Consider the following 21,042-nt stretch of genomic DNA (forward strand, 5'->3'; position numbering starts at 1 on the left):
ACAAATTAGAATAACGCGAGTTACTTTCTGTTATAGGTCATCAGAATGAAAGCTGTTATTAAAACTTATTATGGAACCTTTTGAATTGTAGATATGGATTCATACATAACTTTATGGCATGTATGATCCAAAGGCAAATAAAAATCGACCGATGCTAGCTTGGCCCTATAACTCAGCCTGCGCTGCCTCGTTCAAAACAACAATGATGAAATTCCACCTCACAGCGATCGACACGTGTGGCGCCATGGGAGGATTGATCGCTAAAATAATGTTCGAATAGGAATAAAACAGCTTACGACATTTCCTAAGTAATTTTTTTTTTATGAAATGTTTAGTGTAATTGCTAAATCCGTTGTCCATTAAATCATATAAGATGCAATGTGTCCATAAAGTAATTATTCTATCTATTAAACATGTGCGTTACCCACTGTGTAGCCAAAACATTTATTTACATCCCTAAATTTACAATCGCATATTCGGTAATTTTTACTTAATTTTTTACTCAACGCTATTCAATTGTTGTTTGACATTCATTGCTGAGGCGAAATACATTCGCCAGTTTGGTTCAACAAATTACACAAGAAACTCAAATCGTGAAAATTAAAGGTCACGAAATAGTTAAAAATGTAAAATCGCGAAAATTTAGGGCCCCAACAATTTTGGGCTTTACAGTAATCTGATCGGACAAATATCAAATTGAGATTTTTTTACAAATCCAATTGGAACCAATCTGTAAATGCATTTCCCAAAAAATCAAATCCAATAAAATCAATAATAGCAATGTCTTCTTAAATAAAAAAAAAGTAACTACCGTATATTTCGGTGTATAAGTCGCACCTGTGTATAAGACGCACCCGCTAACTGAGAGTAAAATATCGGTATTTTTTATATTGTTGATGTATAAGACGCACCTTATATTTCATCAAAACAATGTTTTATTTTAAATTGTAATCAATATTATTGTAATAATATATTTTGTATACGGCGTCCTTTATTACCTCCGCCAAGGAGGTTATGTTTTCACCCCTGTATGTTTGTGTGTGTGTTTGTGTGTGTCTGTGAACAGCCTGGAGGCCACAGTTTTTATCCGATTCTAACCAAATTTGGACACAATGATCTATGCCCAAAAAGCTTGGACGAGTTCGAATTTGAGGGGAAAGGTCATAGGTCAAGGTCACAACTAACAAAAAACTATTTTACAGCCTAGAGACCACAGTTTTGATCTGATTGTCACCAAACTTAGCCACAATGATCAATGACACATCATATAATTGTGGTTAAATTTTGAAGGGTCAGGGTCAAAGATCAAGGTCCACAAAAAAAAAAAAAAGAAATAAAAAAATAATAAAAAAAAAAACCCTCAAGTGGGACTTGAACCAGTGATCTCAACTGTGAGAGGCTGGATACATAACCATTACACCACACTGTCATCCACAACTTTGTAGTGTGCAGTTAACATATTTACACTTAGAACTAATAAAAAAAAATCTAAAAAAAAAAATTCTGGGGGAATTTTATGTAGGGGAATTTTACAGTAGGCGGAGGTTTGTACTCTCGGAGTACCCTTTAGTTTAGGTTTTTTCTTACCTAGGCTCGGCCGCGCCCAGCCTCAACAAGTTGTTTCTAACTTGTTATTCATGAGTTTCGCACCCGCAATATCGAGTGCATGACCGTGTGTGTAACACGCACGTGTGTGGGCTAGCCTCGCTCGATCATTTCGAGAGGGCGCACGTTTTCACGGACAATCGTATTCAATTAGTATCTATGTATCCGAGAAGTGTGTACGCTAGGTCCATGCTATAATCACCTGGAGAATATACTAGTCGAATACCGTACAACATGTGGCCGCCAAGAAGGGCTTGTGCTGGGGATACGGCGGTCGGTGATCGTGCGTATAACTATAAATAAATACTATTCCAATCGTAAACGTTTACAAATGAAATTTTATCGGAGCGCCTAAAACAGCTCCATAATAAACAAATCTTTTCATCATATTTAGTATAACATCACGCTAAAATGCCTTGAAAACTACAGTAGGCAGAAGCAGGTTGCCGTTACGTTAGTACACTGTAGCTAGGCCTAGCCTACTCAGGCCTAGCCAACGAGGTGACGATATGTACACTCTGTGTGATGAGGCATTTATGTTCGGTGTATAAGACTTAGAGGTCAAATTTGCATGTCAAAAGTGCGACTTATACACCATTTTAAAGAAAAATAAAATTAGTTCTAATTGGTTGTGTAGAAGAAAAGTTTTTTATGTCGTTATGATTGGTCAAAAACATTTGTATTATTGAGCCAAACATTAAGTAGGTTACACTTCGGCGTGATGTTAGTATTGCATATTCGAAGTCTGGTTTAAAAGTATGACACAGCCTTACGCATGTCCTGTGCGCTGGCCAGTGGTTTTTTGCCAAAATTATCAGTACAACTTTATCGTTTACCAAACATCGTTTGTGGTTGTGTACCCAAGTTACATAATTTACATCAAAATGGCTCTGTTCCGTTCATATCAAAAAGTGTTTCAATATACAGTACAGTTTACACATTGACGTAAGACCAAATTGTGCTTCAATAAATTGGTTACCATATATAATTACACTGTTTTAATTAGTCAATTTTGAACTTTCAGCCATATATCTCGAAAACGCTTACAATACTGATCCAGATTCTTAATATACAGAAAATTCTGGTCTAGAAAATGTGGGTGGTGATTCGCCACTTACCTTTTGCCACCAGACCCTAATATTAATATACTGAAGTAAACATTATTCAATTATTACGATATGTGTAAAGAAAAAGATCCGATCATGCGAGACATGGGAAAGAAATTGTTTAGAGAGTATTACGTTTCATGTCATGTGATACAAGTACAAGATTTTATTGTAAGCAGCCACCTTCATGCGTGCGCTGATAAAGTTTATTGACTGCCAGTCATATTTGAGTTTAAAAAAACATGCGAGGTTACAAATAGAGTACAGAGACTAAAAAATCTATCTAGTCTATATTAACTACGATCTTTGGTCGACAATCCTTTTAAGCTAGCGATCAACTGAACGTTCTGATACTATACTTAGAATGAAGTTTAACCTGCTATGTTAGATCGTGGGAAATTTTGATTTATATTCGCCGTGAAGTAGGTAAACACGCACGAAGGAAAAGATTATGATTAAAATATATTGTATATTTTTTAGTAATTTACAACTTGGTCCTCTGCAAGTCAAAATTACCACAATAATTTTCACACCTTGTTAATTCACAAAGAACATTGTAGGGTTCTTTATTACGGTTAAAACTCCCTATGAACTTCAAAACGTAGCTCATTGAAAGTTATATATAGTATACTATACTGGGGTTATGAAGCCAAACAACGTAACCTACAAAGCCTTCATTCTATCTAAGAAGCCAGCTCGTAGGAAAAGTTGCAGTATTTTCTGTAAAGAGTGTTTGGCACTATCAGTTGTAATCCTTAAAGTGGATATAAGGCCTTTAACCAAATAACTAATTTTGGGCAGAGATAAATTTCAGCATGTCAATATCGTGGTTCCATGACTAGGTTGGCAAAAAATAATTGTACAAATAAAACAACCAAGCAGACCTTTCGTTTTTCTCTTTCTCTGTCCTTATCTGAATCCTTTTCTTTATTTTCTTCATCTTTTATTTTTTCCTTTCCTCTATCTTTTTTTTCCTGTTCTTTGTGGTTTCCACCTCTTTCTCTTGATCTTTTTCTTTCTTTACTTGAACTTCTTTGTTTGTTAGCCTTTCTTTCTATGTTCTCTTTTCCAGAGCCACCTCGTTTCTCAGAGTTGTCATTTTGATCCTAAAATTTAAAAAAATAAGCAAATTATTGTAAAAGTTCAATCAAAGTACATGGAATGAATATAATTTCACACTTGTCAATTTAGAATGAAGATATATAAGAAATATAAATTCTCAATAGCAACAACTTTTTTTAATTGAAGTATTATTATTATATTTTAGAATAAATCATCTCACATTGATCACATCATTGTTGGTGCACTACTCTATCATTTTGTCAAGAAAGAGTTTGAATAACATGCAGTAAAAAGTGAACTTAAAGTTTTAATTGATATGAGGTCATGCAAATTAGAGTACACATACTATTACTATACTTCATAGCCACTACATACCAATAATATAGATAACCAAAGAATATATATCACAAGAATGAGTAATCCACGATTTTCCCTGTAACAGTAATATTGTCCATGTGGTAGGGCGCCGCCATAAGTGAGGATGTATCTGGGATGTATACAACTTTTTGTGACGGTTTCACTAATCAAAGGCTGGACCACCGGTAGTATTTTCATGATAAAAAATGTTATCAACTACATGCCAACATCATGTTAAATACTATTTGGATATTTAATTGTTCGTTTTATGGAATTTATTTAGTAAAAACTGCCGTATAAACAGTTTGCTTTATCAACCGGGCGCTACGATAGCGTGACCGGGCGTGTTGGTGTTTACGCGTTTTCACGAAGGATAGTTTAATAATATTCCTATATTTAACTTGTTTCTGGTAAAACAAATAAATGTTAAAATGGACCTGAAATGGATTTTCGATTTTTTTCATTTTAGAATGATGTTTTGGGGGCTATTAGGTGTTGCTAGAATGTATATTGTTACAAAATATAAATTGGCCCTTTTGGGGAAAGCCCCATTTGAAAATAAAAAAAATTCGCAGGTGACGTCACTTTGCGAATATATTCCTATCCCTCCAATGAACAATTTGCAGTTTTTTGGCTATAACTCTTGAAATCTATGGAGTATTTTTTTTTTTTTTGCAGAAACGTATTTAGAATTTTTTTAGATAAAATTATTACCGTATAAACGGTTATTCATCGAGTAAATGACGATTTAAAATCTTAAAATCAATGGTTTTTTTCTGGCAATACCGAAGTTGGCCTGGCAACGTTGTCCGGGATACAGCTCCGTGCGCAATGATGCGTATCAATATTTTCCGTTCGTGTATTTTGTATATCGTTCGTAATTTATACTGCTAAAATGTGTTCGTTTCTTTAGTTTTTAGTTTAGCAGAATTAAATTAGTAATATGAGATGATAATTTATTTGTCACGAATCAGGCAGTTCGAAAACGAATTTTATTCATATTTTACTTTGGCTTGACAATGAGCGCAGCAAGTTGTTGATATCGCTTTGGTCCTTGGATGCACATGAAACGGAGCCTCGCCGCATGATGTGGGTGGTGGATCGACTCGACTCCGCGCGCTGGATTGGGGGCCTAGGCCTAGTAAAGGTTTGGGAGGTAGGCCTTCTAAATTCGAGTTTTAGAACAAACGAAGTACATTTTAGGGACCTATATTTCAACAACATTAGATATTGAATAAATTAGTATTAGTGTCAACGCTTCGCGTATCTTTCCAGGCCGTCGATCATTCACTGACTATCGGGCGGCATACACGCTCTCGATCATCGTGTGTATATGTGACGTCGTGAATATAGAGGCTTCCGACGGCCGTTGAAATAGAATATTGCAATGGCGTGAGTAATTTTCGCTAATTTACCATGGTATCTTAAAATTTCGTTTTTACTCAAAATACTATACATTTTGTTTTTATTTGTATGGGTTTGTGTTAATTTGATACATTTAAATAACATGTGTGAATTTCTTGAAAATCGAAATTCCATTTCAGGTCCATTTTAATGACATTTAACATTTTGTCCTATTAATAACATGTATTTTATACTAATTTATATCATAAAAGCAATACTTAATTTACCGGGCGTAGAGTAGTACACGGCAATGGTAAAGAATAGGCCGTGCTGAGTAACGATTCGTTGATTTTTGATGTTGCTGTGTTAGGCCTTTTTTGTGAACTAACTTAGCATGTTAGTAAATAATTGTCTGTAAAAGTGAATGTACACTAGTTTGTTAATAAATATGTATTATAAAATAGTTTACAATTGCAAAAACTATTATCATAATTCTATTTAATGTGACATGTATAATATCTATTAAATCACGTCTTATTTAGTATGTATACATCCGCCCTTATGAGGGCGGGCATCACTCACTGGCGCTCTCGGTTACAAATTTCTCATGCAAAAATAGCGGAATACTCATTCTTGTGATATATATTCTTTGAGATAACCTATAGAACCATGAGCTATAGAATCAAATTGCATGCGACTTAAAATGCCAATTTTTTAAGGAATTAGGCTTGAAACTGAAGCATAATAAAAATTGCGACAGTGAATTGATTCATAATGCATACTTTATTGTCTCTCAAACTTTTGTCTGCACTTGGTTTTCCCTCTTTCTCCTCTTTCTTTGGTAATTTACTTGACTTTAGTGTTTCACCATTTAGTACTTTCTTCACAGCTTCACTGCTATCTAACTGTATATAAAAAAAAAACATTCCAAGTTAGTAAACTATCTGAAAACAAAGCAAGAACAAAATTATTCTTCCTCTGTGGAAACCCATTACAACTAATTACAATTAATTAAATCAGGCTTTGAATAGGTTATTTTGTAGTTTTAAAAAAATAATGAAAGGCCAAATTGTTATCGGTAACCATTACCGTACAGAAAGAAAATACTGCAACTTTTCCTACGAGCTGCCTTTGTATATATAGTAGAACAGGATATATTGTTTTATGTTGCAATAGGCCAAGCCTAGACATCGGTGTATTTATAATTTGCTAACCCAAGGTAGGATTAAAAAATTTACAGCGTGGGCCTATACCAGCAAAACAAGGATAGATTGATATCGTCTCGTAGGCATACATCCGTCTAAATTAGGCTAACCGGTGCATAGTGCTGCTACAAAATTTGAAGTCTCCAAGCCTAGGTAGGGTTAGCGAACAGTACATTGTTAAATTGCATTGTACATGCTTCTAAAGGTTTATTTATTCTAGGAGTAAAAAAAAAATTATACCATGTATCAAATCACAATGGTTAGGCCAAAAAAAGAAAAATTATTGTGTTGGCCACGCCCGACCGACCCTAAAGTGACGAAAATGAAGGTCAGCCTTTTTTTTTTGTGAGCCAAACGGCAATTGTAAAACCAAATAGTGAAAATATATTGTCTTATTCGCCAAATTGGCGAATTTATTTCACCTCCGCCGTGTAAAAAAGAAGTGTGCAACCAACCGTGACTCAATCATGTGATAACCGGAATATGTGATTATCAATTTTGGGGGGATCGAAGTTTTAACTAAATAAACGCTTTGATTACACAGTGGTTGAGACACGTTTTTAATAGTTATTACATTTTTTAACATCCTCTTAATTAATCAAAGTAATCAATAATCAATTATTACCTTCTCAATAATACATTTTGCCATCGCTATCAGCATTTCATTGGTCTTGTCAGGCTCATGACCTGCAACAATCTTAGATGTCTTCACTGTAAGTTGTTTGCCACTAACCATACCTGTAATTATTGTTGTATGGAAATAAGTAATGTGATTGTGTCATTGGTCATTCTATGAAATATATGCTAGTTTTTTACATAGTTTGCATTGTAAGAGAGTCAATTGCTTGGTTGTTTTATTGTGCCAAGCAAAACATTACAAATTTCCATTTTAAAGTGGACCAATACAATTTCTTGAATCTTGAATCTTGATCATTTGATATCATTAATAAACAGTATGTCTGCTTTGAAACTGCAATCTGGCTTTTTCAATATCGGTTTTTAGTCCAAGTCAAAAATCACTCTCAGTCTCACTGGGGTATCTTGTACCTTAATAAAACTTACACTGAAGGTTCAGAATATATTGTAAAGATCATTTCTTGAAGTTGCGTCGTTCAAAATTTGGGATTTAACATTAGATTTTATACCCAACCACCAAGCATGAGACGTCATAAGCACCCTTTGAAAAATACATTGACAAAGCTATAAAACCTACAGTAAAATAATAACTGTTTATACAATAATTTAAGTATCTACATAAAATTATAAATTATGGTTAATTCTGACATAGGCGAGCACAATGCAAAAACTTCGGTATAAATCTCCGCCTTATCTATCTCAGATGTACCGCAAAAAGTAGATTTGATAACATTAGTTTTCAGTTCGATGCTATTGTGCCATATTTCTATCTTAGGAAGATATTATAAAGGGTTTTATAAGAAATTTTCTGATTTCAATCGGTAAATTTTAACTCTACGTTCGGTAGAATAGAAGTAATTTCCGGGTTCACGGAAGGTGTTGGTTTCAACTAAGTTGGCTGTTGATGCTTGGTGGCGATAGCCATTTTGTTTTTTGTGTTTATTTTCGGACCGAGCGTGTGAAGGTATAGTAGTACATAAAGATCAAATTAAATACTGTACATTCATGAAACATAGGAGTAAATTGTGGGAAATAATTATATAAAATTACATTACATCGAGAGAATTGATGATAACAGCTTTTGTTTTGAAATCGAATGAAACCCGTGATAGCCGAGTTGTTATCTGTGTCCCGTCAGGACCACTGTGTCGCGGAATAATGTATTAATTATACCAATTAGGATGGTATTTATTTGAATAAACGCCTGGAACACCTCCCCAATAAAACATCAATTAAAATAATTATCTTGCTACTCACCCCCCCCCCCCCCCACCACCCCAAATACATCTAATATACGCCCATCCACATTTATACACACAATATTGCATTATATTTATAACACAATTATACAATTTTTAGTAGATTTCTTTGGACTGTTATCTACAATTTACCAAGCATTTGATATTCTTTTTTACCACTTTTCATATCTACAATAAACACTATACACCTAAAACACTACTAGATTTAATTCGTCACTATGACGAATTATAGGTTATATGCATTGATTTAAATAAAGATAATTGATTGATTTAAGATATTTTGATTGATTGATTTTCTCAGAATCTTTAGTTATTTATAATATATGATAGGATCTTGCTAACGCAAATACAATAGCCGGTATCATAATCCGATCAAAGATCCTTCTGCGTATATAATGTCATAAACCACATTTTGTGTTTTTAAATAAATTTCATTATAAATCATCTGTATAATCTATACACTAAGAAATACAATTGAACAAACAATACGGATAATAAAAAAAAATCTTATTTTGTTTCGTTTCCCAAGGTGAGACTCGAACTCGGTACCTTAAATGCTATAGACACGAGCAAAGACCACCGAGCCATACACAACTGACTAAAAAATATGGAAATATTCCTCCGTGTATTTACTATGCAGTAACCACTTTGGTGCAGATAGATTATTACATACCGCAATGAATTATAATGTTTTACTATGATGACATCTTTAAAGATTTTTAAAAATGATGCACTGTCAAACTATATACTTTTAACTTTAATATATGAACTTCTTAAGGAAGAAAGTTAATGTTAAGTTTGTTATTTCGGCCTAAGAAAATTGTATAATTTGTTTGATTGTCGAAATTAATTTTTGTAAATTTAATATGCCATTAATGATGACTTAATCAACTTTTGTTCTCTTAATTTCATAATAAATCATACATATGATACATACACTTCAAAAAAATGAAATAAAAAATCTGTGTTCCCGAGCATTCTAACGATATATATTAATTTTAAAATTTAGCATATTTTCACCATTTTGTTAACTTACACGTGCGTAGCCTGTCACTTTTGACGTACTCGTATAACGCTGTTTGGCGTTGAAAAGTTAATACAATATGATGATATTGTTAAAGAAAGGTTATACAACAGTAATCGGACAAAAACAGTGCGTAATAACGTTTGACGCGCAGTGCGCGTGCAAAAATCTGCGCACTTATGGCAATTTTTAAACGCTTAAAATTGCCTGAAACGTACTCTAATTTCATCGAAAATAAATTCTGACAATTTTGAACATTTTAAGCGCGCGTACGCATGAGTTATATGCGCTACGCACGTAATTGTATTGCCATATGATGAAATATGACCTAAAATTTATGAGTATCAAATTTTGTTTAAAAGTGATTCATGCTTGTGAAGATATGATTACAAACGTGATTTCGTTAAATCGCGCGTAGACCGCGTAATGTTTGATTGCGCACAGTGAAAACATAACCACATCGATTCCTGGCCATAAGGAATATACTCTGAAAAATTGACTTAGTTAGATGAAACTGATATCAAGATAATTGACGGACAAATAGTGCTAAGGAAAGAATAAATAAATAAATAAATAAATAAAGAAATAAATAAAGATTCTGACAGAATCAAGAGGTTATATGCATATCATGCATATAACCTAATTAATCATCTAAGACACTTAGGTTAGTGAGTACGTTTAGTTTTACGAATATCAAAAGCATTTAAATAATGGTAACCGACAGAAATTGTCCAGGCCAGAATGTCCTAAAACTGTTTACGTCCCGAGTCATTATCATTCCGAGAACCATCGTCTACACTTCCTAGTAGTTTACAATTTACAATACATTTAAATATAATAAAATACATACAGTAACATATAAAGAAACCTAAATAAAACCTAAAATATTTACAGATAACGTAAAATGTTTAAATTAAAAATACCCTCAGCCCTGTGCTGCATGCCGTGCACCATTTCAAATGAGTACAATACTGTATTCTTGCTCATGTTTCTACCTCAGGCTACCTCAGGCTCCTACCAAACATACATTGAGCACCTTTTTTTAACAAAAATTTGATCCAGGCTGGCTGTGATAGAATTTAGAAAGCCTTTTTTATTTTTTCTAAAAGCATGCGTCTCATAATTTCAGCCACACTTCGTCGCATTCGCGGTAAACAATTTACGACATTTTAAGTCAAATTTTCTTGTTAAATTCCCAATTTTGAACGAAGCAACATCAAGAAATGACATCTTTACATTATATTTTTAGCCTACTGTGTAAATTTCATTACGGTAGAAGCTTATGCCCCAAACTTTAGAAACAAAATTTATTTTATATTCAATTACTTACTTATGACATCTATGGCCTTCTGCAAAAATGCTACCTTACTGTCTTTATCCTAAAAATAGAGATTGAAAATAGATTAAAAGCTACAGGCATTTCAAATACAATTTCTTAAAACAAATTAAAAATGTGTAACAGAAATTATAATTAACTAGAGGATGAGCTCGCTTCGCTCGCTCCCCCTCTAGGAAGTGTAGACCTGGTATTTGTAACAGTAATGACATCGTGCGCAACGTCAAGAGTGAACCTGGTCTAAGTACGAGTGACCATGTAGGCATATATTTAGACATTTCAGGACGGCTGGTCCGTCCTAAGCATGTCGACAGATTTTTTTATCAGTATAAAAAAGTCATTCATGATGATCTTTTTCAGACTTTGAATGCAGTCCCATGGGATTTGTGTTTTAACCAGCCTAACATTGACTTAACTTGGTCGTATTTTAAAGACCTGTTTCTCGCAGCCATTGACGATTGTGTACCTAAGGTGAAAAGTAGATCTCGTAATGTACCAATTTGGATAACTAGTGAACTCATTCAGTTGTCACGTAAAAAGAGGCGATTATTTAGGGCTGGTAAACGACATCCAAACAATGTACATAAATGGGACAAGTACAAAAAACTTAGAAATAATTTGCGGACACTTACGAGAAAATCACACTTTGAATACTTGCACAACCTAAGCATTGGATGTAAGAGAAACCCCAAACGATTTTGGTAATATGTAAAAAAGAAACGCAAATCAACTTCTGAAACTAACTTTACTCATAACGGTAATGTTATTAATTCAAATGTTGAAGTTGCAAATGCTTTTGCTAACTTCTTTCATTCTAATTTTACCAAAGACAACGACAGTTTTAGTCTAAACAATGAAACGGCTAATTGTCAGCATAATGATATTATTTCTTCATCTCATATTTGTATTGATAATAACACAACTTTTAGAGCTCTGTTAATATCCTTAGATACAAATAAATCTCCTGGACCCGACGGGATTACTCCCAAAATGTTAAGTATGGCTGCACCGATCATTTCTCCTATCCTGTGTAGGATCTTTAAATTATCTCTTGATCAGGGTAGAGTTCCTTTGGATTGGAAGCTAGCCAATATTCAAATCTGGTAACAGAAACGAAATATCGAATTATAGACCTATTTCACTTTGTTCAGTCGTGGGTAACGTACTTGAGTGCTTTGTGGCAGATTATCTCCTCCAACACTTGCAGCGTAATGGTTTTATTAGCCCTGTTCAACATGGATTTTATCCAGGCCGCTCATGTGTTACTCAAGCTACCTCTTTATACCATGAATGGGCTAAAACCCTTGATATTGCCAATCCTCCTGTTATTGATGCTATTTTTCTGGACTGGGAAAAGGCGTTTGATCGCGTCAGCCACTCTAAGCTTCTTCATAAACTCCATGATTTCGGAGTGTGTGGGCACATGCTAGGCTGGATAGATTCATTTCTTTCAGGTCGGCAGCAACATGTCCTCATTAATGGTCAGGTGTCCGAATGGAATGATGTCAATTCCGGGGTTCCACAGGGCTCTGTTTTGGGCCCCATCCTATTTAATGCGTTTGTTTTTGACCTTCCAATGTCTGTCACCTCCAAACTCAGGCAGTATGCTGACGATACAGTCATATTTCGGCCAATATGCTCTAATGTTGATGTAGTTTCTCTCCAAAATGATTTAAATCGCATAGATACCTTGGTATCCATTTCTCTTCTGATCTCTCTTGGTCCAAGCATGTTAATGCCGTCTCTACTAAATCGCTCCAAATTCTTGGGTTTATTAAACGCTTTGTGGCAGTAAATGACTGGAATATGCTGCCCATGTCTGGTTTCCACATCAAAAGCAGCACATTACTGCTGTTAATAAATCCCTTCGTCGAGTCACCAAGTTATGTGTGCCTGGTGGAATACGAGGAGCGATTACTTAGGTTAAAGTTGCCTTCGATTGACCAGAGATTAAAGTATCTCAGTATTATTTTTGTAGTTAAGTGTTTTTATGGTCATATTGATTTTGACATACACAATTATATTGATTTTAACCCTAGACACCCTGAAAAAGTTATTTTTTAATTCAAATTTGCAAGATTTGTCTAAAATTCTCGTTATTCAATCAGTTTCCACGTATTTGGCAAAATATCCATGACCCCATCAAAGACCGATTTTTATTTAGCTTCAGCCAATTTAAAAACTCTCTTCATTCAACTATTACTGAACTTTAAATTGTGCATTTCTTTGTGTAATTACAATTATTACTTATAATTGTTGATTGCTCAATTTGTTTATGTCAATATTTTGTAGTTTTCATATTTATGATCTTTTGATGTGTATTTTATATATTTTAAAGTTTATGTGTGTCTTCAATTTTTATGTGATTTATGTATGTGGTTTGGAGTATTGGAGAGCCACCATCCACACTTCGTTTGTTAATGTTGTTGTCTGTATACCTGGAAATTGAATAAATAAATAAATAAATAAATAAAAAAAATGGTTCTCGGAATGATAATGACTCGGGTAAAAAGGTTTTAGAAGGACGTTCTCCTTGTACGTTTTCTGTCGGTTACCATTATGAATCAATCAATCAAAATCTTTATTTATTCAGGAAATTATAACATTTATACAAAAACATTAAAAGAAAGAATTTATAAAATAATACAGCATTAGGCTACCTGTTTTAAATATGTTTGCAATTTCTTTCTTGAATACGTTCAGAGATTGTGGCATCTTGATATAAATATTATGTTTATTCAAGTTATAACCCCCCCCCCCCCCCCCCGCCCTATAACAAATAGTACGTTTTTTATAGTCAGTGCGAGGTTTCGGAACATAGAGGTTTGTATCTTTATGCCTAAAGTTATATTTGAAATTATTTTGTTTAACCAGATTTGATAGATATGTGGGTGCACGCCCGTCATAAATTTATAAATTAACATGCAACATTCATACTCATCTTTAGTTGAGAGGGTAAGCCAATTTACTCGCTGAAGTGCATCTTTACTTGGTGTGTCCCAAGATAGGCCAAATATGATTCGGGCTGTTCTATTTTGTACAGTTTTTACTCTTTTTAGAAAGCTCGAGCCACAATTACCACAGATTACACTACAATAAGTTAGATGTGGAATAATAATAGAATTTGCAATATTTTGAAAAATGTATCTACCGTATGTTTCGGTGTATAAGTCGCACCTGTGTATAAGACGCACCCCCTAACTGAGAGTAAAATATCGGTATTTTTTATATCGTCGATGTATAAGACGCACTTTATATTTCATCAAAACAATGTTTTTTTTTAAATAGTAATCAATATTATTGTAATAATATATTGTTATATCTACAACGGAGTCCTTTATTTAGGGTTTTTCTTACCTAGGCTCGGCCGCGACCAACCTCAACAAGTTCTTTCTAACTTATTATGTTATTCATGAGTTTCGTACCCGCAACATCGAGTGCATGAGCGTGTGTGTAACACGCACGTGTATGGGCTAGCCTCGCTCGATCATTTCGAGAGGGCGCACGTTTTCATGGACAATCGTATTCGATTAGTATCTATGTATCCGAGAAGTGTATACGCTAGGTCCATGCTATAATCAACTAGAGAAAATACTAGTCGAATACCATAGACCATGTGGCCGCCAATGATAGGTAGCCTATGATAGGCCTAGGCTAGCCAACAAGGTGAAGATATGTACAATCTGTTGTGTGTGGTGTGAGGCATAACGTTCGGTGTATAAGACGCACCCTTAATTTAGAGGTCAAATTTGCGTGTCAAAAGTGCGACTTATACGGTAAATCGTTTAGCACAAGAAGCAGTAATTTCTTTCTGTACTGTAGAGGACAGCAAATTATGTCTTAAGACGAAAAATACTTGCTTGCGCATTAGCTTTTTTTCTTTAGTCTTAGCGATGGCGGCGCTATAACATTTTATCTCCGTATTTTCAATTCCATCAAAAGAGGGTGCATTCTGGTTACTATTTTTTTTATTACTTGAAATAGAGAAAGAACACAACAGTCAGAAATACATACAAAAATCATTCGCTCTAAACTTAAATCAAATCAACATTTATTTTTATCAATGACAGCCACCCTTGGCAGCCGATACAGTGTTCTAAAGTTAGTAAAATGGGTTGTACCTATCCTGAAAATAGTTTTGCTCGTCCAATCTAGGCCATCTTTATGAAGATCGATATCATTATTTTAGCGTCCGTAGTACAGCGAATGTTCAATGTTCTGGCCTAGCGCGCTCGCGTTGTAAAAAAGAATGTTTCTGTTGCAGAAATGAGATAAGACGAAATTTGTCATCTTAAGGCAGGGTGTTATTCGTCTTAGATTTAAGACAAAATGAAGCAAATATTTTTGCTTAGATATATTGATAAATCTGACTTAGGCAAAATCAAGGATTTAAGGCAAAATTAAGACGATTTTTTTGCTAAGCAAGTTTGATAAATCCGGCCCCAAATCTCCCACACAAAAAAAATAGCAAAATATCAAAACCATTGAAATAAAAAAAAATTTTTAATGTAAAAAAAAAACACACGAACATGTTAAATATGAAAACCAATTAACAATTCGTGTTTCCGCAACAATGGGTTTTTCATTAGATGTACGGTATGTCCACTTTTTTATTTTATCTTTATAGGCTATATTATGTATCATTCATTCATGACCCTCTAATTTCCCCTGTCCTCTGCCATCTGTTTGACTTCAGCGTAGGTTCCCAGTATCAAATAATGAATACACCACGGAAAACACCCAATTTATGCTTTCGTATATATATATTAGTGTTTGCGCTCATCATAGGCCTACTGTAATTCACACGGCACAATTTTTCTTTAGCATCTTGTATTTTCGTAAAGTCTAAACAGTCAAAAGTAAAGTCTAAAGTTTCATATCCAGTATCTTGCTTTTATTTTTTAGCTTACATATATTTTAAAGTGAAGGTATCAATCAATGACCGTAAATACAGTAGATTTTAAATTTTATTCTTGGTACAATTTGTTTTTATTTAATCAGAGTGCGCTTATACTTGCCCACGCAAAGTGGGCAAGAAAAAAAACTACTTTTTAACTTCAACTGGCCATTTCATAACGTCACAACATCCGATAGGCTTAATTTTTATATCAATTCATATCTACATTTCATCAGCTTTCATACTAAATTATAATTATCAAGGTCACATTTTATTCTGAAGAGCTGTAAGATATTCAAAATTATGGTGTACAGTAGGTGAAATTACACGACCTACGTTATTCAAGTTTTTACGTGTGATGACGTCATCAAAATGAAAATTTTGACAACTCATGAGAAAGATAATTAATTGTGCAATCATATACTAAAATTTTAGCAAAAATCTGGAACAAAATAACCGAGATGCGCTCTGTTGAATGTGATAATCTATGACGAAAGAGAAAAAAACCTAATTTTTAAATTCAAGTGGCCAATTGATGACGTCACAACATTTTGTACGTAAAATGTGTACATGAATACATATCTACAACTCAATGGCTTCCAGAATAAGTCAAAAAAAAGAATTAATTTCATTTTAAAAATGCCTTATTTTTCACCATTTTCAGCACTTTTGTGCGCATTTTGTCATTTTTAACCTGCTCATATAGCGTTATTTTAATTCGGAATGGACTCAAATTTGGTGAGTGGACTAAGGATGGTGAGAAGAATGCGATTTTTACAAAAAAAAATACTTTTTACGTTTCTTACGTATCGCGCACGCAAAAATGTGTTTTTGCGCAGTAATTTTTTGAAACACACAAATGGCCTAATTCATGCTCTAAATTGATCAAAACGTAATTTTGAGCTTTCTAAATTTTTAACGCGCGATTTCACGCGCATGACCCTACGTGCGCATGCGTTTTTATTTGCTAATATTTTTAGCCTTGACCTGAAGTTTACGTGTAGTAAATTTCATTAATGTAATTTTACAAAATGGCGTATAAATGACGTCACAAATGAGTGATCACGCTGAAAAGCTTATTAGGACTAAGTTACAGTATTTGAAAGACATTGCGAAATTTTGATAATCATTGACATTTAACTTTTTGAGATATTTGTTACATAAATTTGTACAGAGAGAAATAAATAAGAAGAAGAATAAAGATTTTATACAATAACAATAGCTGCTCACTTTATTCTAAATGATCACCTAATGAGGTACAAAAGCCGGCAAGCCAAAATCCGCGAGTTAAAAATAACTTTGGAAAACGCCTACACATTTTCCAAAACTCTTTATTTTGATATCTAACCGGTTATTATTATTATGTACATCCACCTCAAATGTCAATTTTAAATATTAAAAAAAAAAATAGAATTTTTGAGTCTTTCTCATTATCAAAGTCTGGCTAATTTAGTATTACTCTAGTAGCTAGATCAACTTTCATATGCACTTTGAAGTTCAGAGAATTGGTTTAGGGTGGTCAAACAATCAATTTTGTCTTGGTTACACATTTCGAAAAAGAAAAAGACCAAGACCAAACAGCACTAGGTCCTTAAATCTCGACAAACACTGGTCACAGCAAGGTAATTTTGGTCTCAAATTGATCAGAAGGTATACATTTAGTCTATTGGGACATTTTTAGTCAAAAATGATCAGAAATGACATTTCTGTCTGTCTGTTTGTTTGTTAGCAGGATTACTCAAAAAGTAATTACAAGATCTTTACCTAAATGAATATTCAATTCAATTCAATTCAAAAAGACATTTATTTTCCTCCATAGCAATACAATACAAAATAATAAACAGAAATGGTAAGGTATATAAACAAATGAAATAGATGATTGTTGGATATACAAAAGAAAAGTGAATTTAAGAAAATTGGCTATGGAGGAAGGCATAATCCCGAGAAGATGAGGAAATCTTGTGCTGGGTATGCCTATGCAAATAAAATGGATATTTGAATAAGAGTGGAAATTAAGAGAAACAAACAAGACAAAAAACGCACACAAAAGGAAAAAAAAATAAATTAAAAAAAATAGATCAATCAAATTGAAGAATCAGAAAATAAAACTAAAAAACCACAGTAGATCAATGTTCAGCAGCATAAATCAAATTGCGACATTCGATCGTTGTCTTTTTAATAGTTTAACATTAGGTGTTGTTTTAATTTTTTGGAAAATAAAGAAATTGAAACAGCATTTGTAATTGTGGGTGGTAAACTGTTCATATAGGCCCTGTTTCTGCTGCCAAAAATATACCGTATATATACGGTATATTTTATATACGGTATATTTTTTGGCAGCAGAAATGGGTCTCATAAAAAATATACCGTATATATTTGCGGTATATATACTGCATAAATATCCCCATCGTTTGTGGATATTATACGGTATATTCCAAAATATACCGTATATTTCGTTCCCCGTTTCTGCTGCACTCAAAATATACCGTAAATGTGACCCGACTCATGACACGAGGTAAAAAACTAACAGAGCGCGACGCGTTTGTTTTGGTTTTTCTGCTGCATTGAAAGTTGAAACACACGTGTAAAAGCAAGCAACAGATCAAAATGTCACTGTGGACCGAACAAATCACTATTTTTGCAATTCAATTGTGGGGGGAAGCGAAGGTTGGGGGAAGACTGCATGGCAACAGAAGCGATACCAAGATTTTAATTACAATAAATCGAATGTTCTTACACAACGTGATGTAAAATCATGGTAAAATACTGTATAATAGAAAATGGAAATTAAAACGGCAATATAGGATAATATAGCATAATATAAACTCAATTTGAATAACAGAGTTTATTTATAGTGACATTTCTAGATTGTGCTTGTATGTGCGGTGTAAATTCGTTGCTACTTCTACTCATTAGATTTAAAATAGAAAGCAATGCTACGACGTTTTGAGAACCATCATTGTTTTGTAAAAACCTCACTCACACGAGGTCAATCCATACTTCCGTCTCACGAAATGCATTTTGGGTAATGAAAGCCAACTTTTTTACAACCCACCCACGAAGTATGTGCAGCGGAAACGGTGCACGAATTTCATATACGGTATATATACGGTATATTTATACGGTATATTTATACGGTATATTTTGGGTTGGCAGCAGAAACGGGCCCATACAGATAGATATGTGGTCAAGGACCATTCCATTAGATTTTGAGACCATTTGGTACCATGGTCCCAATTCTGGACCCCTTTTTGGTATACTTTTCAGACCTGCTAGTGTTAAAAGATAGGACAGAATTTTTCAAAAGCCGGCAGGCAGTCTTAAAGTAACAAGTAAACTGAAATTGTATTTTCTCGAGAACTACTTGCATTACAAGTTGATTTTATTTTATACACTTTTACTATATCTTGTTTTGTATTCATTTGTGTAAAGTAATGATCTACTGTATGTATCGATGTAAATAAATTGGGAGGGGGGGGGGGGGGGGTAAGATAGGGGTTGATAGTTGCTTTTGCCTTTTTTTACTTTTCTGTTAATTGTTATATTTTATATTGTGAAGGATGCACCTTTGTGCTAAGTGTGCCACCGATCTAAAGGTGTAATTCCAAATAAATAAATAAATAAATAAATAAAGTAGAGTCACCAGTCAAAATTGCTAAATTATAGCAGGTATCCTGCTATACTTTATTTGCACAAGTAATTAGCATTGTTTACATAATAGATGAATCAACTGATAACATGTGTACTACAAGTTTTTTCAGCATATCCTAACTTTTTTCAGAAACATATTTCATCACTTTAAACAAGATAAATGTGTTCAGAAGTATTTAAAACATACAAATTTAACTTTGATTTGTAAAAATCCATCAAATATAACGTATTTTGAAACTTAGAAAAGTATTTAATTTCCTTAGAGCCAAGACCTTAGAACACGAATGCTGTTCTATCTGTTGTCTTCCCCCCATCTACCAATGCTTGCCTGTATGCTTTGAATAGAAAATTGTTCAGGCGAAACGTTCGACTTCCGGTAAAGTTTAGCAGGCTAACTCTCACTCGTGACTCCGGAGAGTTTGCGGACGCAAAGCTTCATTTCCTATTCTCCCAATGTAAAGTTTAGCAGTCTAACTCTCTCGTGACTCTGGAGAGTTTGCGGACGTAAAGCTCCATCCCTATTCTTCCAATGTAAAGTTTAGCAGGCTAACTCTCCTGACTGAGAGTTTACAGACGCAGCGCAAAGCTCATTTCATAAAGTTTAGTTTGGCAGGGCGACATGTGACATGATACTGTATTTTAATAATAATTCATTAGAAAATAATTAATAGGAAACTTATATTTTAAAGATGTGACCTTATACCAATTCAAAATTACAATAATTACTATGTTTTGTTTTCAAGTTAAAATGTGTTTATCGTGGACGACGTGTGAATATGTTTTTGACCTGGGCTTCCTTGTCCTTTGTCACTAATAATAGAGGCATATTTGCATAGTTTAAAATAAATACGCACTAAAATTCATATAAATAAAAATTATATTATATATTTTATATTATTATATATTAAAATGTATTTTATCTATTATTAAGTATTTCAAAAATAAGCTCAGATGCCGGTGGTGAGCAAAATATGTGCACTAAAAATAACTTTGGAAAACACCCACCCTAGTTCCAAAACACGATCGCATGTCACGAGGTTAAAATAAAAGGTGATGCAATTATTTTGTTATCAATCAGGTTTTTTATTTATATTATACTCCCCAAAATTTATTTTCTGGAATTAAAATTATAATTTTAATAAAAATATATTTTCCGTAAAATAATCTAATTAATTTAGTATTAGTATAACTATAAGACTAACATCAATTCTTTTCAAAACTACACTGTTTTATTTGACATTGCGTGAACCTGAAAATCGCCAACGAAATGTCAACCAATGTTGAGCTATATTCCGATGTTACACCAATACCACACATGGATAAGAAAGTAGCCTGCTACCAAGATCGGGCCCAACGAGACAGGCTCCAGTTTTTAGGGCTTTGATGACTAGTTCACGCACGATTTTACTGATATAGAAAAGATTATTTAAGTTCAGTTTATTAGGGTTAGATTGATTTTAGGAGTTTAATTGATTATTTTGTGGTTAGGTCTAGGGATGGCCTAAGCCTCTCCCTATTTTATTTATGGGCCTGGCTGTCCATCGTCAGTCCTGACATGGT

General features: G+C 33.7%; 1 protein-coding gene across 4 annotated transcripts in view; it reads right to left on the reverse strand.

The window, feature by feature from the left end:
- The window catches only part of LOC140040711 (TRAF3-interacting protein 1-like), a 115,024-nt gene that overhangs the window by 55,559 nt on the left and 38,423 nt on the right, over positions 1–21,042 (reverse strand). For all 4 annotated transcript variants that reach the window (XM_072086846.1, XM_072086845.1, XM_072086843.1 and 1 more), the window contains exons 3-6: positions 10,929–10,977; positions 7,305–7,417; positions 6,257–6,379; positions 3,596–3,817 (exon numbers count right to left, since the gene is read on the reverse strand). In XM_072086846.1, coding sequence (XP_071942947.1) covers positions 3,596–3,817; positions 6,257–6,379; positions 7,305–7,417; positions 10,929–10,977 — 507 coding nt within the window. The remainder of the gene's footprint in view (positions 1–3,595; positions 3,818–6,256; positions 6,380–7,304; positions 7,418–10,928; positions 10,978–21,042) is intronic.

Source organism: Antedon mediterranea, chromosome 2 (genome assembly GCF_964355755.1).
Source record: "Antedon mediterranea chromosome 2, ecAntMedi1.1, whole genome shotgun sequence".
Classification (NCBI taxonomy): domain Eukaryota; kingdom Metazoa; phylum Echinodermata; class Crinoidea; order Comatulida; family Antedonidae; genus Antedon; species Antedon mediterranea.